General features: G+C 46.0%; 1 protein-coding gene and 1 long non-coding RNA gene across 3 annotated transcripts in view; one reads left to right on the top strand and one right to left on the bottom strand.

Annotated features, from left to right (window-relative positions):
* Positions 1–27,326, top strand: part of LOC135388947 (uncharacterized) — a 311,228-nt gene that overhangs the window by 96,185 nt on the left and 187,717 nt on the right. The gene's annotated exons all lie outside the window — the stretch shown is intronic.
* On the bottom strand, positions 10,144–13,668 carry LOC135387521 (uncharacterized). The gene is made up of 2 exons (XM_064616680.1): positions 13,592–13,668; positions 10,144–13,173 (listed from the first exon to the last, which is right to left on the bottom strand). Exon 2 carries the CDS (start codon positions 13,064–13,066, stop codon positions 10,331–10,333), a length of 2,736 nt encoding a protein of 911 aa, XP_064472750.1. The 5' UTR covers positions 13,067–13,173; positions 13,592–13,668; the 3' UTR covers positions 10,144–10,330.

A 27,326-nucleotide genomic window follows, 5' to 3' on the forward strand; every position in this document is an offset into this window, starting at 1 on the left:
TGAAGTTGATTTTCAAGAGCGTACACGGTAGCAAGTATTTCCTTCTTTCAAAATGATTAGGCAAAGTCCCGTAGCGAAGGTCAGGTACAGTTCTGAAGAAAAGTTTCCGGAGCACACTCCGGCGCATTCCTTCCTCAGAGTGACAGGTTAGGGGCGGTGGTAGCGTATGGACAGTACGGACTCGCAAAGAGGTGACTGGGTTGCTTAGGCACATGTCTACAGGGTGTCCCAGAAAACGTGTAATTGAATTTTAATTAAAAAAAAAACTACGCCATATAGAATCATGCGGTCAACAGCATTTGTCCTTACTACGTTTTTGCCACCTCCTGATATGCATGTCATGTAGCCTAAGTTTAATTATGTAAATTTTTGCGAACTGAACTCGGAAATTTGCCAAGTAAAGGTGACTTTTTTACCCCACCAATGTGAAGAGCGTGCCGAATTTACTCAAATCAATGATAAGTGACAGGAATATTGAGGACCTATCGTATCCGAAAAAATAGCGGAAACTCAGGCTCTACGGGAGCACGCAGAGGATAGCGCGCGACGAATTTTTCAGCAAAATCATTGTCAGTCCGACGAAAGGAGGTTGAAAACCCAGCCCACGCCGGCATGGTAGAAAGAGATAACACAGACATAGCTTATCGCGTCCGGCTTCGGCTGGGTCCATACCTCCCTTCTCCGAATTTCAGGAACTGTCACTTTTTCTACTATCACTCTGTGGGCTGGGTTTCCAACCTCCTTTCGTCGGACTGACCAGCGATTGAGTGCCCCGAGAAACATGATGTTCGGCTATTTTTCCCGATAGGATAGATCCTGAATATCACTGTCAATTATCTTGAATTTGAGTAAATTTGGCACGCTCTTCATGTTGGTGGGGTAAAAAAGTGATCTATACTTGGCAAATTTCCGAGTACACTTCACAAAAATTTACGTAATTAAACTTGGGTTACATGACATGCACATCAGAAGGGGGCAAAAACCTAGTAAGAACAAATGCCATTTACCGCCTGATTTTAGGTGGCGTAGTTTTTTTTTTCTATATAGAATTCAATTACACGTTTTCTGGGACACCCTGTATAAGTCGGTACGGTCCTATTTGCTGCTAGCGGAAGGAATGCGCCGGAGCGGATTCTGTGAACTTTTGTCCAGCACTGTACATGCTACTATAAAAATGCACATATGCAGAGATAAGATAATGCAGATATGCGGAGATAGAGACGACAACACGTGGATGCTTTCATGGTTCACATCACAGTGTAGCCGATTGTACACACCCCTCATAGCAAGGCGTGTTTGTCCTATCTTCATCATACACGGGTACGCCTAAGATTTCCCCTCGACTTATCATGCTTCCAGCTGCCCAAATCCCGTTCTTGTTTTTCCTTCTACTACGTACATTCCTTTGTTGCTTTCGTTGTCAACAGATTTCCTGTTACTTCATCTGTAATTCCCCACGACGTTGTAGCTGACCGACACAAGTGAGCAGAATTGTTTGTCGCAATTCCACTAAACGTGGTCCCAATATAGCGACATGAGAGACGACACGTACGCTTCTTGTGAGCGAGAGAGCGAACAAAGTGGGGAAACACGTGTCAAAACGTCGATTGCAACAGCCGTTGCAGAAGTGACATTTCTCTTCGCACGAATGGAGCTCTTCAGGGAGCTGGGATTGCTCACAACGCGTCGACGCAGACATATTCGCCTAAGTGGACTTTGTAACTAAAACTTTTCTGAACAACATATCCAATATCACCCGCTCTTCGATCATATGCACGTAATTTTTTTTAAATATTTGTAATGTAATCTTTCCTCGTTATCCTGGATGTGGGATAGAGTTCCCCCCCCCCCGGGTATAAATTGGACTACTTCTATAGGAAGTATTCCAACTTGATGACAATAGATATTTTCAGGATGTTTTGTTACCTAAGCCACTATGAAATACTCCTAAATCCGTGTTTTATCGAAACAGGCGATATTCCATACCCCAGTCAACATGATTAAATTGATGGCTCAATAGATATTGGATATTGGATGCCACATTGGATGGATGATATCGGATGTGCATTTGGGGTCACTGTCAATCAAGAAGCGTGCAAAGACAAAAGAGGAATACGCGAAACCAACCAGTGAGACATACCATTGAAATAAATACTATAGACATGGTTGGAGATGGATCGAAGTCTTGCCACCTGCCCCTGACATTTCCCAAAATATAGTGGCTGCGATGACAAATCACATAATTCTAGGTCCCGCCCCGGCGATTGCTTCACCCGTCGCTGCAATATTCACTCGAAAGGGGTGGTAAAAGAAGAAGTAAAAAAAAAAAAATGCAAGAAAAAGTTGGCCGTCGAAGAAATGGTTCAGGCTGTAGAATTTGGGGCTGCAAAAAGAGAAGGCCAATTTCAGACGCGGCTACAAAATGAATGGGCAGAATCTCCACCTGGCGATCGGATGGTCCTTCCACGGTCTTCGTGGCTAACAATTGTAGAATTCCTTCATGGTGTACTTACGTAAGCAGGATTCAAAATAAATGAAACTGTAAATACAATGCTGCTGCCTTACGACAACTTTTAGGTTGAGGTATCTTACGTGTGCTACATTGAGGGCAACGCGCCCAGAGGGGTGAGCATCATCGACAACGCAGCCTATAAAGTTATACAGGGTTATACACTAACGTGCACCGGGGTAAAAAAAGAAAAACAACAACAACAACGAAAACAAAACAAATAAAAAACCACACACACACACAAAAGCACGGTGCGTCATAGGCGAATGAAAACGGCATAATATTGTGCGGAGTCCCAAGTTCTAATCGCCTGATTTTTTTTTTTCATAGTGGCTGATTAATTTATTACGCGGAAATAGTTAGCTAACTTTTCAATTACCCATCTTAAGTCCGAGACGTGAGTTGGAAAGTTGTAGAGCGTATCGAGAAATACCCGTCGCGACTGTTTTCTACGGCGTATGCCTTACGTGTATTTTTTTTCTTCCCGATAAAAAAGCAAGCCGAAAGTGTAGCACGTGACCGAGGCGCGCGCACTTTCGCGAGCATCTCGACTTCAGGGCTCTGAAGCGAACATAAGAACTAGTTTTCGGTTCGGGTTCGGGATCGGGTTCGGTTCGACTCTCTGGTTTGGACATCCTGTATGCAGAATAAAGCTTTCGTGTATGCATTTCGCGTGCCTTTGACTGCCTCGTTCAGGTCGTTCATTTCTGTTTACATCTCACCACGCACTTGTGCGACCAGCGGGATGTTCCTGCTTTATCCGCTTGATTATACTATCTCTATGCAGAGCAGGACAGAGGCCAATACATGCAAGCTGTGTTGTTTCCAGTATGTTTCTAGATAATCACTTTCTTCTTTTTGCCCAAATCATTCTTGTTTTTCAGGCATGCAACGACCAATCTTCCTAAGGGATGTGGCCCCTCTAATATTAAACGTGCATCCTATAAAGCTTAATATTCTACAAGAAACACATATGCAGCAACTCAAACGACGTAGAGAGAGTGCGGGAAATGCTTGAGATGGCAAAGCTTCCTTTTTCAATAGCTACTCGCCGTATAGGGAACAATACTCGAAAGGTATGCCCATGTGCCCTACGTATTCCGTTGCTTCCCGACCAAATCTTCCTTTGCTTTTCGACAGAGTTCTGCAATATCGGCGGATGGTTACGCAAAAGGGCTTTTTGCACGGATTGCCATTATGAAAGGAATGTGCTCTGCTCGACACTTCGCAGGAAAGCAAAGGAAGAGAAGACCGGCAATTTTAGTCTGGCAGCTTTGCTCGGCGCCTTAGAAAAGCTCCATCTCAAAGTAAGCAAAAAAAAAAAAAAAAAAGAAGAAGCCGTGGCTTTTTGGTTCTCCATAATTTACAAGCCTGAGTCTGGGCATACAGAGAGACGACACGAACACAGGAGTTCATCCGCAAGCTGGCCTGCTGCATATACGCCATCTCGTCATTTGCTTTTTGGTTGCACGTTTTGTAACTCGAATGTCGCCATACCGGCACGTTTGAGCAATAAATACAACTATAACTACGAATAGTCCCACATGCTTCTATCTTGCAGGTCACTCTCCTGTCTTATAGTTTTTAATCACTCGCATTGAAGATTATTTAAAAAATCGTAATATTTTGTTCTTGCCTTTGTATACAGGGTGTTTATTTTTATCCTTTACAGAATTTTTATAAAAAAAAAGGTATGAGAGCAACACAGATGTCGTTTTTGTCGTTTTAATCAATCAATCAATCAATCGTTTTTGCAATTGAGTTATCCGGCCCAGGCGGACATCCTCTCGAAGAAAGTATATGCAACTACAAGATGACTAATTACCTACAATTCATTAATTAACTCTTTAAATAGGGGATTTCGGGCAAAAGCGAGATAGCAGAATGAGAGACTATCCTCGTTCAAAGCCATTCCACGTTTAACAAATCCTGAAACACGCATGTGTGTTAAATTATTCATCCCCGAATTTTAATATGCAAATGTGTCCTCTCTCCATCTGCCCACGTCTGTACGCCGCTCATAGCTACAGTTGCTTCACGGCGCTAATACGAATTATTATTTCTCAGTGGCAAAGTCAACGAGAGTAAACAAGGACCCACTCGTCTGCGCTGTCTCCAACACCTTCTAGGTACCTTTGTACTTGTACTTGTTTGCAACCTACTTGTACTTGTACGTACAATGGTACTTGTTTACAACGTCCTACGCAAACATTTCTAAGCGTCCCCAGGAATATTATCGCCACCTGAGATGAGCTATAGTGTTTGCAGTATAAACCCCTTTTTGGGGCTTGTAGAGCGGAAAAACAGGGAGGAAACTAGAACGCGTTAAGATATGTCAGCACACGTGTCAGGGGATGTAGTACCCTGGGAAGAAGTACACGAATTCTCTCTGCATTGCGGTAGTCGCTCTAACAAAACGGAACAGAAATATATTCCATACGAGGGGGACGGGTGAATTTCGCAAATATTGTCGTTAGGCTAAGTGACGGAAATTGATGTTCCAAAAGTGCAAACGTACACCCACGAGATCGTGGGATGGAAGTCGTGGCGGATACGCGACGTTATTTTTGAGATAACTCAAAGCGAGATTAAACAGGAATGTCTGCAGCTGGTCCCAGAATGACAGCGAAGACGTTCTGTTCAAGTATTGACGTCCGTGGTTCCTTCGTGGTTGTGTGGGTTCTTCTCATTCTCTCTTTTTAGGAGGGCGATTAAAATAGTGATAATTAAGCGTAAAGAGCGTTCAAAAGTGTTACAACTGGCTCGCCAAAAGTGTGTGTGTGCGTGGGGGGGGGGGAAAGCTATTTATTTGGCAGAAAAAAAATCAGACAGAAAAAGGCCTGCGGGGTCAAACCGGGGCTGGACGTATAGTGGACCTTTGCTGAAGATTATGAAGATTTTTTTTTTCAAATTCCGTGTTAGCGCCTTGAAGCAATTGCGAGTATGAGCGGCGTACAGACGTGGATAGATGGAGAGAGAACACCAGGTAGGAGTGGGAGACAGAGAGAGGTTACTATGTGTTCTGGGATGACCTCAGGGGGAAGTGTGCCTACATTCGTATGGGAAACAATGCGGAAACCCCAAGGAACACCTCAGGCAGCACAGCCAGTGGTAGAATTCGAACCCACCACCTCCCAGTCTTCAGCACAACCTTGGCTACTACCAACGAGCGGACGCTAGATGAAGTGATTGATTGATTAAAAAAAAAAAAGTCGGCTTCGCTTGACTAGTTGCATGTTATTTCTGCAACGATCTACCTGCCGGTGGGGCGGCATGTTGCTCGTACGTGCTCGGCTGATTTCACGGGGGAACAGTGTCGACATTTCCCTTACAGCGTATGAGAAAACCCCAAAGACAACACCAACGCTGCACAACATGCTGCCGGGATCCGAACCCGTGTCACGATGAACTGATTTCATTGATTTAAACGAACTCTTCATAGACACCCGGTTACGCTACCCATGCGCGCACACACTGACCATGCGGAAAATAACCAAGTCGTCGTCCTGTTGCCACGTGTGAGTTTAACTAGTTCAACCTTCTGGAAGGGCCACGCGCCATCGACCAAGAATAAATTCTTCGCGAAGTGCGATGAAAAGCGACGTGACGTTTAGTGGTTTCCCGTGCTGCAAGAGAAATGTGACGTTTCGGACAGTCGCCCGAGACGAGCAATAACGGTTTTTGCAGACACTCTTTCTGTTTTTGCAGGGAGATTTTTTTGGTTGGACAAACAGAATGCGCTGACTAAATATATCCTGGAAAGAAATCCCAGCGTGTATTATCTTAGGGTATACGTATTTTTCATTTAGCTTACTTATGCCGCAGTTGACCACCGCGGCCACGTGACAGGCTCGGTCTGGAGAAAGGGGAGATGTGATGTTATCGGAGGGGGGGGGGGGAAGCGGTCGGTCAAAGCGAACCGTCACTGAACGCAGAGACGAAGCGTGACACGATAAGGAAGTGTGACGCATGAATGATCACAGACCGGGTTCATTAATACAAGCAACTGGTGAACCCTGATGAGTAGTGCTTGCGAGAAAGATGAATCCGAGTATGATAATAATGATGGTGATGGTGATAGACACTTGTAATGGTAGCGGTCAACGGTCTGAAGGTGACATGGAATGTAGAGTACGAAATCGTAGTGCTGTAGCCCGATGCGGTACCAGCTCAATGCGGGAGCTGCGTTCAGGCGCCTCAGCATTTACTGTCTTTTTTTCGTGGGACGCCCGGCGCTTACGAGGGGTTCGTGCACTTTTCGGCAAGCTGTGCTTCACGGCAAGCTGTGCTTCACGGCTTCCCTATAGCTCACTTCTTGTATACTGTAAAAGTCGTTGATTTCGCGTGGAACATTTGGTGGATGCCATATAGTTGATGCGGAAACTTAAATTCGCGACCTTGGAAGTCAGGGAGGGGTCAAGGGAGGCGTGTTAGCTTAGCTCATTTGGTAGAGACTAGGATAGGTAGTCCAGAAGATGTGGTTTCAAATCTTAAAGCTGGCTAATCTTTTCAGTGAATCCCTTCTTTCTTCATTGATTGTTCTAAGGCACTTGACGCTCGTGTGTTTGTCCTTTCTTCTGTGTTCCAGTCTCAGAACATTAATTTCCATCGTGTTCAACAGATGGCGCTTGCGTCGACCCTGTCGTTTGTGTGTGTGTGTGTGAGTGAGAAAACATGTAAGAGTGAAAGTGGAATGAGTGAGTGAGTGGATGTGATTTGTTCTTTCACATGACGCAACCTTGGAAGTCACTGGGGAGGCGTTGGTTGGTTGGTTGGTTTTAAGAAAAAATAATTGGAGATTTTGGCTTCACTAGTGAGAGACACGCAACTCCACATTACTTGCACCAGTCACTTTCGGTGGAAAACTCCTGTAATGATGATGCCAACGAAGAGGAGGAGGTTGGTGATGATGATGATGATGATGATGATGATAATGATGATAATGATTAGTGATGGTGGTGATTCCGAGAGAAAACAATTGCACACACACTGAGATGTCACAGAACGCGCAAACACGCAACACGCAAGCAGTCAGAACAAACAACAAACAGTGACATATGTTGTTCCAGCCTCAGAACATCAGATCAAGAGATAAACTGATGTTCTGAGGCTGGAACAACATAGAAGGGACAGATACAAACAAAGCCTCAAATTGCCTAAGAAATCAACGATGAAAGATGAAAGTCACTGAAAAGGTTAGCCAGCTGTTCAACAGGTGCCGCTTGCGTCGATTTCCGTCGTATGAATGTGTGTATGAGTGAGCAAAAATGTAAGAGTGAAAGGAGGGTGAGTGAGAGTGAGTGGCTGGTTTGTCGTCCCTTCAGATGACGCATCCCGAAAGTCGCTGGAGAGGCGTGTTAGCTTAGCTCAATTGGTAGAGCCCTGGACCGGCAATCCAGAAGATGTGGGTTCGATCCCTACAGCTGGCTAACCTTTTCAGTGACTTTCATCTTTCATCAGAACATCAGTTCTTTCACGAACAAACATGGGTTTTATTGGGGAGGCGTGTTAGCTTAGCTCTCAATTATTCCTGGCGTTCGGTGGCTGTTTTCAGCAAGCGCGCTTTAGTATCATTTCTACTCATAAAAAAAAATTCTTTAGTAAGGTTAAAAGGAAAACACAGTTTCTTATAAACGTAACATGCGACCTGAGCGTGGGTGTCAACATGTGGGTGTCAACGTGGGAACATGTGGAGAGTTTTGGATTGGTCAAACTGGGTATCAAACACATGCAGCACCAGTCCCGAGGTAAGCGGGCATCGACAGCTTAAATATACATAATTCTGAGTAAAGGTGGGACCGCACATGGGGCGTACTTCAGGGCGTAAAACGGACCCGCGAAAATACGCGGGCCAATCAGCATGTATGAAGTGTACGTCGTGAAACGGGGAACCCGCCCAGAGAAAAAATCACGCGGTGTGGCCAGTACATGTGCAATATGCACTAATGCAAAGCATAGTAAAACACATACACTAAAGAAAAAAAATGCTATAGGAAACAGATTTCAGTGCGTGAAAGAGCGATTAGGAAGCAAGAAAAAGAAGTTTAAACGTTGAACTGATTCAAGCAGATGCAGTCACGCCACCGCTGTCACAGAACCCTGAGGAACCAAGTGTCGTTGCAATTTCTTCCCAGATGGCCGTCTTGAATACGTTTCTGTATTCTTTACTTCTAATATTTCAGTAACGAAGCGTTTCAGTGCGCCTCTCGTTATCTTGAAGTATGACAAGCTAGTTTGAGAGGCTTGCCATGAGAACCATACAACACGTTGATACAGCGTCAAAATCAAAACACAGCTGATTGCGTAGATTGCTTGAAAGTGCCACGCTGCCACTGTCCGCGTGAAATCTCAAGAGCCTATATCGCGCTGAGATATCCGCCATGCGGTTCCTCCGGTGCCTCCAAACGGAGCCCTCTCTGCATAGGGTGAGGACAACCGCGTCCTCTGTTACGAATTTCCGCGATCTTTACACCCACGCACAGCTCGGGACGCGTTCACAAAAGTGTATAGCTATACGCTTAGCTACACACTACGTATTGAAGTTCAGTAAGTACATAGTAGAGGTTGTCTAAAAAATGTGGGTACACAGCATGAATGCATCCTGAAGGTGGGTGTCAGTCAACGTGGCGGCTTTGCGGCATTCGCTTCTACAAAGCGTGACTACACCCTAAACAGAGGGAGAAAGTATCGAGGCACGTACCTTCCAGCTTTACATCCACGTCCAGGTATATTCCTACGGTTTTCCTCTGGGGGGTTGGTGGTGTGTGTGTGGGGGGGGGGGGGGTGCTGAGAAGACATTGATGGTACGAGACCCCACCCACGAAAAATTAAACAAATACAACTGTCTCTGTACAATATTCAGAAAATTTATTCACATAATCTACCCTAGATGACACGTGGAAATAAATATCTGGAATGATCTAAGGCAGTTTGATTGTGGTAAATACTGTGTACAAATTTTGAGCTTCAAACTTTTCTTCTACGCACCGACAACAAGGCGTAAAAACAGTTGGCTGCTCTCGTATATAGCCACAGCAGGAATATCTCTTTTTTTTTCTTTTTTTAGGGCTCCATCTGAGCGGAATGTCTTTCCTGGAAGGTGTACTTTAAGGGGCCAAAATAAATGATAATCGCTTGGGGCTAAATCTGGGCTGTGAGGGGTGTGGAGGAGGCAAGACCTCCCAGCGCATTTTGGCTAGTGTTGCTACTGCCAAATAATTCCCCGTGTGAGGCCAGCCATTCTCATGAACGGCATGAACCGGGCGCCGAACGTCACGGTCTGGGAGGTTGGTTGGACAGTATAAAGTAGGAATTGGCGTTTTCTCTTCTTTGTTTACATGGCTTCTGACGGCAGTGAGGGAAGGGGGGCGCTTCAGATTTGCCCTGCCCCGGTTGCAAACTTGCCTCGCGACGGCTCTGTACTGAAGTTTTACGCCCCGACGCCTCAGCAAATCATGGAATGCAGTGGTACAGAATGGGGCTTTTGCTTTCATGTACAGCAGTGCAGTAATCCACCTCGCTGCTAACCTCGTATGCAGCACGTCAGAAATACGAAGAGGGGATCTGAGACAGTGTCGAAGAAACACCTGCCGTGCCATCCACTGAAATGTGGCTTCTATCATTAGTAAAACGGCTTGAAACAATGTACATTTATTTGTAATCTCATCAAATGCAAAAGATGCGGTTAACAAGAAGGAACATTTGTGACCATCAGCTTACGGTGCTAAGGATGGACACTGTTTTGCAGTACCGTGATGTTCAATAGGGACTGAAGCATACTATAAGTCATCCATCTTTCTCAGTACAACATTACTGTACTTCTTATATGTCGGATATATACATGAACTTGATGTGTTCCATAAAGTCGTCGATCTTTCGCTGATCTTTCATCTGTCTCCTAGACAGCCTACTGGAATCCGAGTCATCGACCAATCCAATGCAAGATGTGTTGAAGTCCTTGAACTCTTGTAGCCCGCACAAGTGTTTCAGGATCTGAGCGCCGTACTGGTTTCGGATCCCCGCGGTGCTATCTTCGTATGTTCGGTATAACGTCGCTTCTTGAGTTCCCTGCCAGAAGCCAACGCCCGAGACGCCTGTCGACGACCGGTAACGCGCTCTTGAACGGGGGAATTCCGTGTTCCCGAGGTCGTGCATTTCATTTCTGATTTCTTCAGTTTTGTCCTCCAGAACCTCACATGAGGTGTAGCATTCCTTGCTTATTTTCTTCTCGAGTTTCTTCGGCTCCTTGTCGTAGATGTACGTGTCGACGTGCCTTCGTTTGGCGTGCTTCATGGTGTCGTAGTTCGTAGAAGCCTTTCGCTTCTGACCTCCGTTCGACACGGGGTCGGCGACGTCTCCCCTTCTCTTGTGATTGTACCATGTGAGGTTCCTATGAGGGTCGGGTAGTGCGGGATTGCTCCAGAGTTCACGAACGGCATTGTAGCGGGCCTTGTCCGCGGAGAGTCGTCTTATGTTGTCCCATTCCGGGTTCTGATTGTCTCTGTTCTCCAAAGGATCATCGCTGAGGAACGCCGTTCTTTTACGTATCGAGTCTCCTGCAGTGAAACTATAGGATTCTGCAGCATAGGACCGTGGTTCGACAGTTCCGTGTTGCTTTAGGTTATCAGAGTCTGCCGAAGTTCGTCGAACTTCGACTTGTTGAAGTTGCCGTTGCTCCTCTATATGATCCTGTGATATGTTGAGTGTGCTTGTCCAGTCTTCGGACAGCATGTTCAAGACTATATGAGCTTTGTGCATCGAACTGGGGGATCGAATGTTAATTCCTTCAACTTCCCGTGTGAACTCGGGCGAATTATGAGGTGTGCTAGCATGACCTGCAGGATACGCAGTCCAATTTTCAGACAACATGTTACGACATATACGCCCTTGTTGCGCTGGGCTAACATGAACTGCAGGAGTCCAATCTGCATACAGCATGTTACGACAAATGCGCTCCTGTTGGACTGGATTAACTTGAACTGCAGGAGACTCAGTCCAATCTTCGGACATCATATTATGACACATGCGCTCCTGTTGGGCTCTACTAACATGAACTGCAGGATACGCAGTCCGATCTACAGACAACATGTTACGACATACGCGCGCCTGTTGCGCTGGACTAACATGAACTGCAGGAGTCCAATCTTCACACAGCATGTTACGACATATGCGCTCCTGTTGGGCTGGACTAACATGAACTGCAGGAGACGCAGTCCAATCTTCTGACAGCATATTACAACATTTGCGCGCTTGTTCGACGGGACTAACATGAACTTCAGGAGACATAGTCCAATCTTCACACAACATGTTATGACATATACTCGTCTGTTTGGCTGGACTAACATGAACTTCCGGAGACATAGTCCAATCTTCGCACAACATGTTACGACATATGCTCGTCTGTTTGGCTGGACTATCATGAACTGCAGGAGACGCAGTCCAATCTTCAGACAATATGTTACGACATATGCGCTCCTGTTGGGCTGGACTAACATTAACTTCCGGAGACATAGTCCAGTCTTCACACAACATGTTACGACATATGCGCTCCTGTTCGGCTGGACTATCATGAACTGCAGGAGACGCAGTCCAATCTTCAGACAACATGTTACGACATATGCGCTCCTGTTGGGCTGGGTTAACATGAACTTCCGGAGACATAGTCCAATCTTCGCACAACATGTTACGACATATGCTCGTCTGTTTGGCTGGACTATCATGAACTGCAGGAGACGCAGTCCAATCTTCAGACAACATGTTACGACATATGCGCTCCTGTTGGGCTAGACTATCATGAACTACAGGAGACATAGTCCAATCTTCAGACGACATGTTACGACATATGCGCTCCTGCTCGGCTGGACTGACATGAACTTCCGGAGACATAGTCCAATCTTCACGCAACATGTTACGACAAATCCGTTCCTGTTGGGCTGGACTTCTGACCCCTACGTCGATACTTTCGAGCTCATGCCCGGTCTGTAATGAAATATTCGATGTGTTTGATGAAATACAGGCTGCCGGTGTCACGGTCCGGGCATCAGCCAATATATTACGACATGTACGCCTTATCTTCACCGATGAGTTTCGTCGTACGACATCGGTGTCTTCGAAGAGAGATGAAGTGACAAGCGAAGATGTTCCTGGTACAACATGTATTCCTGGTGTGTCAATCCAGTCGCTGCCAATGGAAGTAACGACGACTTCGGATGGCACTGCGGGTTGCCATCTTACTAGATGCTGCGGTTGCTTAGGAGAGAAGCAACTTTCAAGTTCGTCTTCTTCCCGAACACAACATTCATCATACGATGGGGTAGCATCATCGATATCGTTGTCGTCGTTGTACGTAGAAGCACAGGATGTTATCTTTGCATTGTTAGGTCTTGCATCAATACCTCTTAACCCGTGCTGCGAATATTTCACCGTATTTTCTCTCTTGCCGTGTCCTGATATACCAGGCGGTGATATTGAATGGGAACAACTCAGGACCATGTGCTCACTTGACGTTGTACTTGAAACTTTTGGTGAATCGTTCTCATGTCCGGAAGTACCCTCCATGTAGCTCTATAGGCAACGCCGGTTTGAGGCAACCCCCAATCGGCAATTGAGGCAATCCAATCGGGAGGAATTCAGGCGATAACGTGCTGTACGGTGTATGAGAACACCTGCAATTAAAATCTGGAGTTAGACAGAGCAGAATCGCTAGAGAAATTGCTGGTTTCAAAACACTGTATCTGCTTTTGCAGGAATAACGGAATGCATGAAACAAAAATATCCACAGGGAATGGCCAATAGGCAAGTTGTGCTTGAACGGCAATTTAGACGCGAAGTGATATGCATTCCTACTCGCCTGCTCAATGAAGAGGAAACATTGCTGGTAGACAATGCTCTGAAAGGAGGTCAAGGTCTTATGGCTGCTACGAATCGCGATAGACACAGGACGTAAGTTATCTATAACACGTGTATTAGATTTTATGTCAAGCGGTGCTTGACATAACACCACAAACAATGATTCCTAGTAGATTCCCCTGTTCCGTTGAACCTTTGTTGAATTCACATAAACAAAGGCATGGAATAGTATACCTGACTCAGTCGATGCAAATACACCACTGGTGCGAACATCTTATTCTTGTCTCCCACGAGGTGCACTAGAATTCTTCTTCTTCTTCTTCTTCATCCTCGGGGAAATGGCCGTTATCCACTAAGGGCGATTGGCCAGTACCAGATGAGGGTCATAGGCGTGGATTTTCCTGAACGCTAGCTTTATATGAGAGGAGGAGGAGGAGGAGGAGGGGGTTGAGGCTTGTCGGAATACTAGAATTGATGCACTGTCTGCCAGTGTCTTCGTCGTCGTCGGTTCAGGTCAGGAGTACTGATGTCGTGGTCAGGGGTTTCATCGTAGCCAACTATACCATGTGAACATACCCTAAGGCAGGGATGGGCATAAATACATTTTTGAGTATTTAAATATAAATACAAAATACTTTGTTGACAGGGGTATTTAAATACTCTTCATAAATAGTTTTCAACATGAGTATTTAAATACAAAATATAAATACGGTATTTAAATACCGTAACTACTACCATAAATACTGTGAGGAAGATGTCATCTGGAATTACAGAAACAATTATGATCATACGGACAAATCAGCAAGAAAGAATAGCATTTATTTGTTAGATTATCATGGCGATTTTAATATTAGAAATTTCTCAAGGACTGCTTCTTTTAGGCATCTTCTGTTCGACCGTACAATCAGATTCGCAAAGGAGAACCGCATCTCCACAGGTGCCGATGAACAAATGCTTGTATTAAATTTGACGAAGATGCTTCGCAGAACAATGTAATCGGGTAGTCACGACCGTTGTCCGCAACAACAGTGAAAAACTCGCCATCTAAAATGGTTTGTCGCATGCGCATGCTAGCGCAAACCCGGCATAATTGCGCCCCAAACTCGCCCTTCTTCCCGAAAGATCAAATGCAGGGCAACTTTAAGATATGAGTCAGTATATTCTGTATTTAAGAGTATTTATCAAGTATTTACAAGAATAAACACCCGAAAATTGGTATTTAAATATAATTATAAATACATTTTTCAAGTCTGTATTTAAATACAAAATATAAATACATGTATTTATATTTTCAATAGTATTTTAATTACAATGTATTTAAATACTGCCCATCCCTGCCCTAAGGTACGCTCTCTGTACTAATGAACGAAGTTGCCAGCTGCTACGAGTCCTTTTCTTTTCCTCTTATAACTTGGCCTAGAGAGCAGTACCCTACCCCATTACATGCGAAACATTAGATGAGAGATATGTAATGAGAACGATACTTTCGGATGAGATTCCTATGTTTTTGCCGTGCTCCTCTGGAGATTTTTGGAGGGATGTTATCGACTTCATCGATCCGAAGTAGGTCGTTCATAGTACAAATATAAGAGTGTAAGCATATGGGCTCTACGCCTCTCAACATGGTGGGACATAATTTCTCGTGAGCACAGAAAGCTGACTGGGTAATATTGATCATATTTATTACACATAATGCGAAGACCTCGACTTTGGACTGATTCGGTAGTGTTGATGTTGGCTTCGGTGAAAGGGCCCCACGCAACATCCGCGCACACTCATGCAGAACGAACTCATGTGGAATGTCCGTGTAAGTCCGTGGTGGAGTGACAAAGCTCGCTCCTTGGGAAACAAAGTTTTCTGTTGCCCTCCTTTAACTTTGCGTCGACAAGCTCTCTCAGCGTAAGACAGATGATAGTGCAAACCCAAAGTACTTAAATTCACGAACAATACAATATTATCGACAAAGGGTTTTTTAATCATCATCATCATCAGGGTCACCGCTAATGGAGCACCCATAGTGGAAACGCGCGAGACCTTTCACGTGTAGTCGTCACACCATGCAGATGATGGCTGTAAACCCTCACTTAAAAAGATCTGCGGCTCATGTCCATGTATCAGTTCCTTCAATTTTCTTTCATTGTTCGTTCCTTTTGGTTGCGCTCCAGTACATTCTATTTTGGCTTTCTAACTTTTCCTTTTCTCGGTTTTGCTACTAATTGTTATTGTTAGGAACTCGATAATTAGCGACGTTACGTTACGTTCCATGAATCACGACAGGATCTCAAACTCGATCTCTAGTTTGCATTCGTCTTAGCGGCTCGATACCTTGATTATCAGAGCAATCGATCTCTGCTTTTCGACTACATGTTGTAGTAATGAAGTTTTGGAGGTCGTTTTTTCATTCCCTTCCCCGTGGTCGTTACAGCGTATAAGACGACGTTAATGGATCTCCGAGCAATTTATCGTATCGCATGGGATAATTAAGGAAAAGCGCGTTCATCTTACTTGCGCTATATTTCATTCGTACTGTACCTCAAACAGCACTAATCCCAGCTGGTTTCGAAATCTATCCACCTGAGCAGTGCATACTGGACGACGGTAACAAAAAGGAACAAATAAGCGAAGCTATACAAAGTCCTTGCATCGATACGGTACCTCCAGTAATTAGAAGCCTCGTTCCTCAATCCTAAGGAATGTCACCGCATTCTAGAAAAGCCGTTGAAGTGAACAATGATAGTGACTCATTGCCACCCGTCGTCTTCTAGCCCGACATCGTATTTATTTTTTATTTATTTTTTTGTCCGCTGCTGTTGTTAGTCTGCACAGGTGCAGTTTAAATGTAAATGCCACTAACAATATAGTCACTAGAACCGTGCGTCGATAACCGGAATTGTAAACCTACTATTGTGTGCATGACGCCGTTCTCCGCGGCTGCGCAACTGCCGCCGTCCAGGAACTAGGCTGCACCAACGCAAAAGTCGATAGGAAGCAATGTTTCCTTCTTGCCAGAAAGGTCCGGTTGTACTACAACGCAACCGCCAAAAGGGATCAAAGTGTCTTCGCCTTGAACTATATATCTGTGGGTGGTTGTGAAATTTACGTTAAAGATGCGAACGCCGTAGCGACGAGTTGATACGTGCTTTAAGACGGCTGCGACGCGCAAAGCAAACAGCTTATCCAGCGGGAAAATGTGAGGCGTGGGTTTTGAAGCAACACGCGGTGTGGCGGCGAAGGAGTGCGGAAAAAGTCAAAGTCAGCTTATGGCTGCGTCGGCGACAACAGGATACAATATGCGCTCCAATTTTCATATCTGCGCGGCGACAAGCGCTGACTCGGCAAGGGCAGCGAGATAAGTCGCAGCATAACCCACACCATTGCAGTTTCTCGCTGCTCAGCACGGCGCATATTTCCCTCATATAATGTGTAAGAGAACGTGTGTTCAGTACCGCGTTTACCATGCGCCGTGATGTTACACATATGGTGTTCTGCCTATAGCATGGCGTCATGTTGCACGTGTCGCAGGGTAGGACTGCGGATAATTTCGACCACCTGGGATTCTTTTGACGTGGGCCGGAAGCAGGGTTCACCTTCCCCACATTGCTACCGTCCGCGGCCGGGTGTCAACCCGCGATCATGGGCTCAGCAAGCCAACACGTTGTCGACTGAGCTACCGAGGAGGGCTCAGTGCGACGTTAACGCGCAAGATGTCTTTTAAAAAATTCAGAGTCGACTTAGCGGAAAATGCGAGAGAAATGCTTTAGCATTATTAGCATTAAGCGGCTTCTCCGGTGCATACTTGACTTCCGGGTATCTACTTCCGGTCTAAACGCGACTTTCTTTAACCACTTCCGGTCCGATTCGACTTCCGGTTCTCCACATCCGGTCTAACCTGACTTTCGGTTGTCCACCTCCGCTCTATACTTGACTTTCGGTTCGACACTTCCAATTACTATACTGTAAGTCCATTTAATTAACCTCGTTTGCTTTCAGTTACTCTTTAATTACCGAAGGCAACCGCAGGCTACCTGAGGTAATCTTGAATTTCATTTAATTCCGTTTAATTACGTTTGATTGCTTTAATTACTCTCAATTTCCCTTTTGTTGACGTTAAGTACTTTTACCTCCGGTAGCCTGCGGTTACCTTCGGTAACCTTTAATTTCTTTTAGTCTTTCTCTTAATTACATATATCTTAAATTCATTACCTTTAAACTCAACTTTCTTTCTTTAATTATCTTTAATTGCCTCTAATTACCTCTAGTTACCCTTACTTCATTCTCTTAATTATCTTCAACTACTTCAATTTCAAATCATTTTCCCCCATTTACATTTACCCTCTTATATTCCCTTTTCATGTCCACTTATACCACCTCTGTCTCGGTGAGACTTCACCATCTCTCTCTCAAACATCAACAACTTTATTTCCGACCTTGGAGAGTGGGGAATCTCTCTCTCACATACATACATACATACCGCTTTTTTTCATTTTGACACACATAATGCTAACGCAGGCACGGCAAGATGCTGCGACAATATCATCATCTTCGTATGTGAGCGCAAGCTGTCGCACCAGAAACACGCATTTCCGAAGCTACGATCAAGCGACGACGCCCGTAGCAGGAAAGCATATACGGGTGGTGTGCTATCGGTACAGTCCTTTCGCCAGCTTAAAACAGTCGATTGGGAGTCCGTTTAACATCGTGCGCAATCAGGCATTTCCTGCATTCCTCGTCGCAGTGCTTCATACGATTTCAACCACCGTCTTACTAGCTTGGCCATTTCGCGTTGGGCACCCCCATTATTGGAATGCTTCCGAGCATTTCTGATTTATTTCTAATTATTACTCGCACAGTTCTGAGACATTTCTTTTTGTTTTCACTATGTATTTGCTTTATGTCGCGCCTATTATCGGCGTCTCGCCTCATCAGAGTAGTCTTAAAACGTTCTAGAGTTTTCAAGGAGTCAGCCGTAGTGCAGCATTGAGAGAACTACGTCTCGCATTGAGAGAACTACGAGAGGCTACTACGTCTACTTGACGTTTCCAAACGGATTCGATCTTCTAAATGCACTCAGAGCTCGGCGCGCAAAGCTGTATTGGAAACCGTTTAAGGTAAGGCAGAGTAAGTTAAGGAATAGGAAGGATATATATATATGTATATATTGGCTCCTACAACCGAGAAGCCGGCTACTCCACATCATTTATGTAACGGCAAAAGAAAAAAAAAAGGAAAGAAAGAAAGACCGAAGAAGTGGAAATTGCACTGGTTTGAATATTTTTCGACGTTCAATCCCTTCATGGCTATCTAAGCTGCGACAGCCTTCAGCGCAGTTTACTCTCGAAATTGGAAAAACGGAATTTCAGAATGTCAGCAGAACAGCTGCGTGAACAGCTCCTTCACTTCGCTTCGGGCAAGATAACGTGTGTACGCGTGTAAGGCGACACTATCGCGAATAATAAGCACCGATGGCTCGCGTGCCTCCGCCAAAACAGAGAAGGTTTCCGTTGTCTTTGGCACTCCCAAACAGAGACGGAGGTTTCTGGCTTGAATATTGAGCAGCTCCCGCTCGTGAGTGTTGGAGATCCCATAAAGGACAAGCAGGCTATAGCGCATATAACGCCAAGCAACAGGGAGCAGTGCACACGATGGAGGTCAGCACAGGACGGGTCCCATGTGGATCCACAGAGATGCCGGAGCGCATTACAGTAGATGCGGGCGCTAGCAGAAAGGGAGTTGATCTGCCGCGACCATGTCAGTCCCCTATCAATGATGATGCCTATAATGCGAGACGTAGTTCAGTCTAGAGCCAGCTAGCAGTAGGGGGTATTTGGTGAAGGAGCGGCGCGTGAATGCCATAGCTACTGTCTTAGCCGGCGAGACAGACAACCCACGGTCACCAAGATGCGCCACAAGAAGGTCTAAGGCATGTTGCAGACGACGCTGAATGGCATCACGGCGCGCTGCAGAGGTCCATATGCAAATGTCATCGGCATAGATCGTGATATGGGTGTGCTTGGGCAGAAGAGAAGGGAGATGCGCCAGGATGACATTAAACAGGAGCGGGCTGAGGACGCTCCCCTGTGGAACTCCACGATACGCAAAGTAGTTGGCACTTTCACCATCTGCTGTGCGTACGAACAGACACCTGTCAGAGAGGAAGGCTTGCAACCAGGCAAGAGTACGGCCGCCCACACCAGCTTCTTGAAGCGACGCGACTACAACATTATGGAGAACACTGTCGTATGCTTTCGCTACATCCAGAAAGACAGCGGCCGTTAGGAGCCCATCAGACTTTGCTTGCTGGATGGAGGAGACGAGATCGATGACATTGTCAATCGCGGACCGCGCTTGCCGGAAACTAGCCATAGCTTCAGGAAAGAATCGGGTGCTCTCAAAATACCAGTTCAATCGTGCGGATATCATCCGTTCCATAACCTTCCTGACACAGTTGGTGAGGGCAATTGGGCGGAGGCATCAATGGCGTGTGGAGACTTTCCTGGGTTCAGGAGCGGCACTATCATTGCATTCTTCCATTCTGCTGGGAAAACACCATCCCGCCAACAATTATTGTAGAGCCTAAGGAGTGCGTGTCGACCATGGAGGGGTAGATTTTGGCTTTTTTGGATCTGTGCCTCCTCAATGATGGGCCACTAACATTCATTCAGGCAATGCGCCTGTCTTCGTGCTTGGACCCTACGGCAGTGTCTTCATCTATAGCGCGGCGCTTCTCGTTGCACGTTGGTGCAGAACTCCTTGGCAGCGATCACCTCCCTGGGCTGATTAATATTCGTGGTGCGCAGCGCTCTCCGTTTACACGCTGCATCAAGAGCTCCGACTGGAACGCCTTTTGGTCCACCCTTGAGTCGGCCTTCAGAGATCAGCAGCTGGAGCATCTGCTTCTTCCTCCTTTGCTGAAGTCGTAACCGGTGCGATGACTCCCACCACAACGGCGCGCCGTGTCCCCATCGCCTTCTCAGCTATTGTTGCAGAGTATGAACGGTTGCGTGCTATTCGTCGTCGGGCTGAACGGAAAGCTTGTCGTTCCGGTCTCTCGTGTCATATCGCTGAAGCACGACGCATTCAGAAGGACATACAGAGACACTTGCCCACCCTTGCAAGAAACCGCTGGTGGCATTTTGTGAGCTCTTTGTCTCTGCGGACGCCACTTTCCAGAATATGGAGCATACTCAGGGCACTCTCCACACCTGTTGCTCAACGGCGCCCTTTTCAAGCACTCGCGCTAGCAACCTCACGCTCGGAAATCGACGTTGCAAACGAGTACTGTGCCCGTCTAACGACAGCTTCGATGTCGCAGGGATCGTCAGCTCGTGCCATTCCGGTCATCCTGGAATCCTCGCAGGAGCGATGTCTGGATGTTCCGTTCTCCTTCATGGAGTTGGAGGCTTCCCTAAGGAAATCACCCCCTCACACCTCTCCTGGGCCTGACTGTATTACGTACAAGGCCCTCTGGAATATAGTGTGTATCTACCAGATGACTAATTACCTGAAATTCATTAATTAAATTTTTAATTAAGGAATTTCGGGCAAACGCGAGATAGCAGATTGAGAGACAATCCTCGTTGAACACCATTCCACGTTTAAAAAATCCTGAAACACGCACGTGCGCTAAAATATCCATCCCCGAGTTCTTGTATGCAAATGAGCGGAAACCGAAAAACCGCGCCTGAGAAGCGAATCACCCACGCCGATTTTTTTCACGATTTCACGATTTCAAGATGAAATGGCTTGCAACCAGGATAGTCCCTCAATCTGCCATCTCGCTTTTGCACGAAATCCCCTAATTAAAAAGTTAATTAATGAATTTGAGGTAATTAGTCATCTCGTAGTTGCACACTTTCTTCAAGAGGATGTCCGCCTGGCCGTAGAACTCAACTGCAAAAACAGCATCTGTGCCGCTCTCATAGGGTAGTTATAAAAATTCTGGTCAGTCTTACGTGACCCACCCTGTATACTCTTCGTGCTCAGTTGAATAGTATCACCGGGAAGCCATTGAATATGGCTGCAATCTGGGCCCTTGTCAGAACCTTGAATGACGCCATCGGGATAATTACTAAATGTTCCTTCAAGTCCAAGGCTACTTGGTAAAGTTTCTCTTCCGAAAACAGCTTACTTATTAAATAAACGAGTTTTAAAGAGTCGTACTCCCTCTGAGGCTAAGCCAGAATGACGTAAGCCGGGAACACGAGTGCAGGTGATTGTCTCTGAGGTCGCCTGCTTCGCCTTCGTACCGCAATATACTAAGTGAAAAGACATCCGTAAATACGCCGACTCTCGCTTACCAGTGTGAGTGCTGACGTGACCATGTTCTGTGGAAGACGTTGTTATGCTCGTGGTTGTACAAACTGGAGATGTAGCGATCCTTGCCGAGGATCGAATTCGCAAAAGTTCGCGAAATTCGAAATTTGAAAGCGTCATAGAAAACCACTTTCAGCCTCAGCATGTCGATTACAGATACGCCGAATCCGTCACAGCGGCATTCGGCAGGTTCAAGAGGACGCTGTCCGACTGGACGATCATCTCCGGTCCATCGACCCGTCGGTGGATTTCGTTGCCACACAACACTGCTCGCGTCGTGAAGCGTCCATTCTCCACCGACTACGACTGAATGTCGCCAGGACACCTCTGCTTCTCTGTAAAATGGGTCTTCTCCACTCGCCCAAATGCTCCACTTGCGCAGTTGAAGCTGATATTCCACATGTTCTCCTCGACTGCCACAGATTCGACACCCCTCGAGCCACGCTCAGACGACGCCTACTCGAGCTGCAGTGCACAGACTTTTCCCTGGCCACTCTGCTCGGCCCAGTACGACATCCCACGAAGCCGTCTGTGACCAAAGCAGTTTTGACGTTCCTGAGCGACACAGGTGTCATGAACAGCCTGTGAACTCAAGTCGTGCCACCTCCTTCTTCAGTGCCCCACTCTCACCCTCAACGCATAACCTCATCTTGTTTCAAAGTCACCTTTTCCTTTAATCCATCTCCTCCTTCTTTCAGCTTTTGTTAGTTTATCCTTTATTTCCTAAGTCTTTTCTTTTTACTCTATTATTTCCTGTTTATTTCTCTTTTTTCTTTGCGGAATAGCAAGCCGACGTCCCGTTTGGCTGACCTTTCCTCCTTTTTTTTCTTTGTTCTAATAGATATATCCCCCCCCCCCAAATGGTTTCAAAAACCGTTCACTGACCTCAATAGCCTTCTATAATGGAGGGACACTGCGAGTGCAATGCCGGAGCGGCCGGCAAATGTAAACACGGTGCGGCACAGACGATATTCCTCAATCGGAACGAATTGGCGTCCGTCACCGATTTGCCACAGTGGCGGGGATAAATCCCAATTTGGAAAGGAAGGAAAGACAAAGAGAAGCCGTATTGTTTTCAACACCAGTTATCTTCTGAAACGATGAAACCGGTGTGCAAACATTATGCACAGCAGATGACGTGAGTACAGAAGCTTTACCCCGATGCATTGGATACAACGTAGTTAAATAAATGACATGCAGGTTGCAGAAATGAAGGCGCTCACATTTACTGTAAAACAGGACGCAGGTATCACATGAGTAGAATCTGCAGGACATAGATCATACTTCGTTGTCGCGCTAAAGGACTTGCATCTAGCGTTGCCCGCGGCAGCGCACAGATATTTGATGCGGCGAGAAAAATAATCGGAACTCGTCTATTAGACAGCGGGGAGCACGGCGCGCAACGCTGGCCAAAAGGCGCGTTTCGATTACTTATCTCGAAGCAAGAAATATGGCGACAATCGCAGAGCATAGCCTCCCAGAGCATGTGTTATTCTGCCTATCTCTAGTCACCGGTGTGATGTTATCTGGTGAGTTCGCTAATATGCGGCATGATCGAGTTCAGCGATACGTCATGTCGACTTTCACTTGAGCTCGTAGCACGTGGCTACCTACTCGTGGCACGTCCCAAGCAGCACAATGTACCGAAAGTCGAGTGCAATAGAGGTGGACGGTATGTGTCTTATCAATGTTCTTTAGTTTCACCAGTTCGTTCAAGGTCTTCCACCTACCCGTCCACCCCTATTGCACTCGACTTTCAGTACATTGTGCTGCTTGGGGTAGACGTGCCTGAGCTCATTAGCTCAGCCACGTGCTACGAGCTCACATGAACGTGCTACGAGCGATATGCCTTTATCAGATGATTGCGGTCGTGAGTTTTACGACCTGAGATACCGAGCTATGCCTTTTATACTCTACTGTCCTCCTCTTCTCGTGCTTGTTTTTGCACGTGTATAACCGGAAACTTTGTTCCGGATATGAAGTTATCAACTTTCTTTGATAAATGTATTGAAGGCTTTACTAACGCAATCCACCCCCCCTTCCAATATCTTGATCTTTCGCTTCCATGAACAACAATATTAATAATTAGGGGTTTACTTGGCGAGACAACTGAGCACGAACAACAAGGCTTTCTACTCTTCAACAGTACTGTAGCATTTTTAAATAGTGGCTCATATCATTCACAGTTTTTCGTATGCTCCTCCAATGTACTATAAGTTTTCGTCCAATCAGCCGCTTGACTAAACGAAAGCTCTAAAGCGCTAAAGAAAGCGCTAAAGCCTAATAGAACATGCAACTAATTTGAAGAAAACTTATAGTACGTTGGAGGGCCATACGAAAAATTGTGAAGGATCTGAGCCACTGTTTAAAAGCGCTGTTTAAAACAAGGAACCTTCTTGCTCATGGCATGGAACTTGCTCATGGAAGCGAAATAAATCGAAAGATTAGGGCGGAATTGCGTTAGTAAGCCTCCAGTAGATTTACCTAAGAAAGTTGATAACTTCACACCGGGAAGAAGGTTTCCGGTTATACACGTGGAAGAAGAGGAGGAGAGGAGAGTATAAAAGGTCCTGGTTTTTTGGAATGAGCCTTTGGTTGGCAGTTCAGCGCAGTCGTTGTTTTTACTTGTACCGTCCTTTGTCCCTTTTTGACGTGAAAACGTCTGTAAGTTCAGTTTGGTAGCCAGGTCCAAATTTAAGGTGCAACGATATTATGCCGAATTTTATCACGCGATGACTCGGTGAATACTAAAACCAATAGCAACCAACCGGCTAAATCCAGATAGCTTACAGGTGTAATATTCTAGCTAACAAGGTCTTCGCGGCGGCTGACGCAATCTCTGGGTGTGGCGTGCGCGTGCCAGATTGAATCGAAGGAAACGGCAATCAGAAGAAAGGGCCCAAAAAGCTTCCATTGTCCGGTACCGAGCGATCCAGAGAACCTACGGGATCCCGGAAGAAGATTAGCGTAGGAGGCAAATTCGACTGTCGGCACGCACAGTGAGTACTGAGTACTTACCCTCTACCAGCTGGGCAACTTCGACTTGTGCGAGTGTGACAGCTACCTACACAGACGATGGAGTTCATCCAGAGGTGTGTGTGTGTGGGGGGGGGGGAGGTAGCGGGGACTCAGCGCCGTAGAGGAGCCAGAGCCCGCCAGAGAACCCCAGGCGCTGCGGCGATGTCGTTCGTTGACATGAATAAATGAGTTTTTTTTTTCTGATTGCGTGTTAGCGGAAAGCTAGACAAAGTAGACAGATGGAGAGAGGACTGCATGAAGGAAGGGGGAAACAGGGGGTTAGTATGCGTCCTGGGCCGACTTCAGGGGGAACTGCGCCGAGATTCGTCTGGAATGTCTTCTGAAAGCCCAGGGAAAACCTCAGACAGCACAACCGGTAGTAGGATTCGAACCCACCACCTCCGAGTCTTCAGCGCGACCTTGGCTACCACCAACGCGCGGGGCGCCTTAGCCCACTCGGCCATGCCGCTGGTAAATGACTAATGAATGGAACGAATAAATGAATAAAGACTTGTATTTCTTTCATTAAATTCCAGCAAAAGAGCAAAAGAATCGGAAATCGTGACGTTTTCATGTAAATCACTACGACTCGGACACGGCTGAGCCCGCCCCATTTTTCTTCTTCTGTTTTTTTTTTTACTCAGCTATGTGGTTTTGTCGTGTTTTTTTTTTCTAAAAAAAACTTGCTTAATGTTAAAAAATAACAATATAACTATAGGCGGGGTAAACCATAACCGAAGCAGACGACGAAGCAGTGATGCTCAAAGTTCCCATGCTGCTTTGCGACCCGCGCTAAGTGGCGCGCTCATCTTTGTAAAATCGTCTATTCCTCGAAGCGTGTCTCGTGGAAGACGGCATAAAGTAGGTTCGAGGTTCGAGGTTCTACAGGCAGTTCTAGAGGCGATATGCTAGCCAGCTATAACACACCGCACAGCGAAAAAAAAAAACAAAAAAAACAAACAAACAAAAAAACATAGCATGGTGACTCCTGGGGGACAGCTTGACAGACGAGGCAGGACTTCGAGCCTCGTTAAATGTAACCTCATTACTGATTTAAAGCAAGGTCGGCGGTACGTTTGGAGTGCATAACTATCGCGTTAACGCGTTGCGTTTCCGATACGTTTTCGTGTTCCTGTTCCAGCAAACACGACGCTTGGTCTATCTGCTCCGAAGCTGCAAAACACAGTTTGAAATCTGCATTCACTACGCTCACACTAGTCTTTGCACTAACTTGTATGACGGAAACTAGCTTCGTAACCCATATTATTCAGTATGTTACAATACCTCTTTCTGTTTCGCAAATATCAACCAAAAAAGTTGGGCCCGCAAGCCGCCGGCGCAGCATTACGGTGATGCTTTTAGTTAGGACTGATTAACGCTCGTGGTTATGCATGCAGTTCCGTAGTCGTCGTAAGCCCAGAATGGGCTTAATCGCTTCATCGTCGTTACGGTCGTTGGCCCGGTTGGCTCGGTTGATGGCGGTTGGCTCGGGGCGTGCTATGCGGTGAAGTTCATTTTTAAGAGTGTACCATTGGCGTGAATTACGCTGCCCGTATCAACCCTTGGTTTCGGTGCGCTCTAGCACACTCTTAAAAATAAACTTCACCGCATAGCACGCTCCTAGCCAACCATCATCTCGAATGATATCGTTATCTGCCCTGATTTGTTGAAAAAGGGAGGCGTACGCCTTTTTTGTGACAATTATGAACAGCATACGTGTCACAAAAAAGGCGTACACCTCCCGTTTTCAACAAATCAGGGCAGAGAACGATATCATTCGAGATGATGGTTGGCTAACAGCGTGCTATGCGGTGAAGGTCATTTTTAAGACTGCACGATCAGATAATCTGATGGCATGAGGGTGCCCCCTTTCACCTGACCTCAACCGTGTGAATCATTTGCTTTCGTGACTCCTGCCACAGAATTCTTCGCGTCCCGTTGCGGAGAACACGTGAGGAGGAGCTGTGGGAGAGGGGCACCAATTCGTGACCATCCTTGCTGAATGTCATTTAAACGTCGCACGGCCTGATGAGGAAGTTCTCCTGCTTGCTGCTCTCGGTGGTTGCGGGGGGATATGTTTATTAAGAAAAAGAAAGGAAAGGTCAGCCAGACGAAGGTCGGCTTGCTATTCCAAACAAAAAAAGGCAAAGAAGGGAAGAAGGAAAGAAAAGGGGACGAAAAGAAAAATAAGAAAAGAAAAGGGGAAAGGGGAAGAAAAGAAAAATAAGAAAAGATGGTTGCGGCTCCACTGCCTCTCACGGCAAGATACATGAGAGATGGGTCCTTGCAAAAGTGGCACATCGATTATTATCATCATACCCCCTTGGAGTGGGGTTGGGTTCTCTGGCTACCACGGAGAAGCATTCTACGTGTTGTTGCCATGCCACGCGTTTTAATGGGTTTCGAAGTACGGGAATAATTGTCTAGTCTGCGTCCGCTTGTGAATGTTGACGTTTCCTGTTCCAGGGAATGCTAGCTAGCAGATTTCTTATTTCACGGCACGAAGAACACTTATTTACCCGCTCCCATGCTCATTTGTCACACGCTTGTCCAGTTCCGTATAGTATACCAAGCATGTAATGCAATGTGAACGATTATTATGGAAGCAATATCACCCCTCTATAATTCTCATCTCATC

This window comes from Ornithodoros turicata, chromosome 3 (assembly GCF_037126465.1).
Source record: "Ornithodoros turicata isolate Travis chromosome 3, ASM3712646v1, whole genome shotgun sequence".
In the NCBI taxonomy this organism is placed as follows: Eukaryota; Metazoa; Arthropoda; class Arachnida; order Ixodida; family Argasidae; genus Ornithodoros; species Ornithodoros turicata.

Coding starts and splice junctions, on each gene's coding strand:
- LOC135387521 (XM_064616680.1), bottom strand. CDS start 13,066: ATGGAGGGTACTTCCGGACATGAGAACGATTCACCAAAAGTTTCAAGT.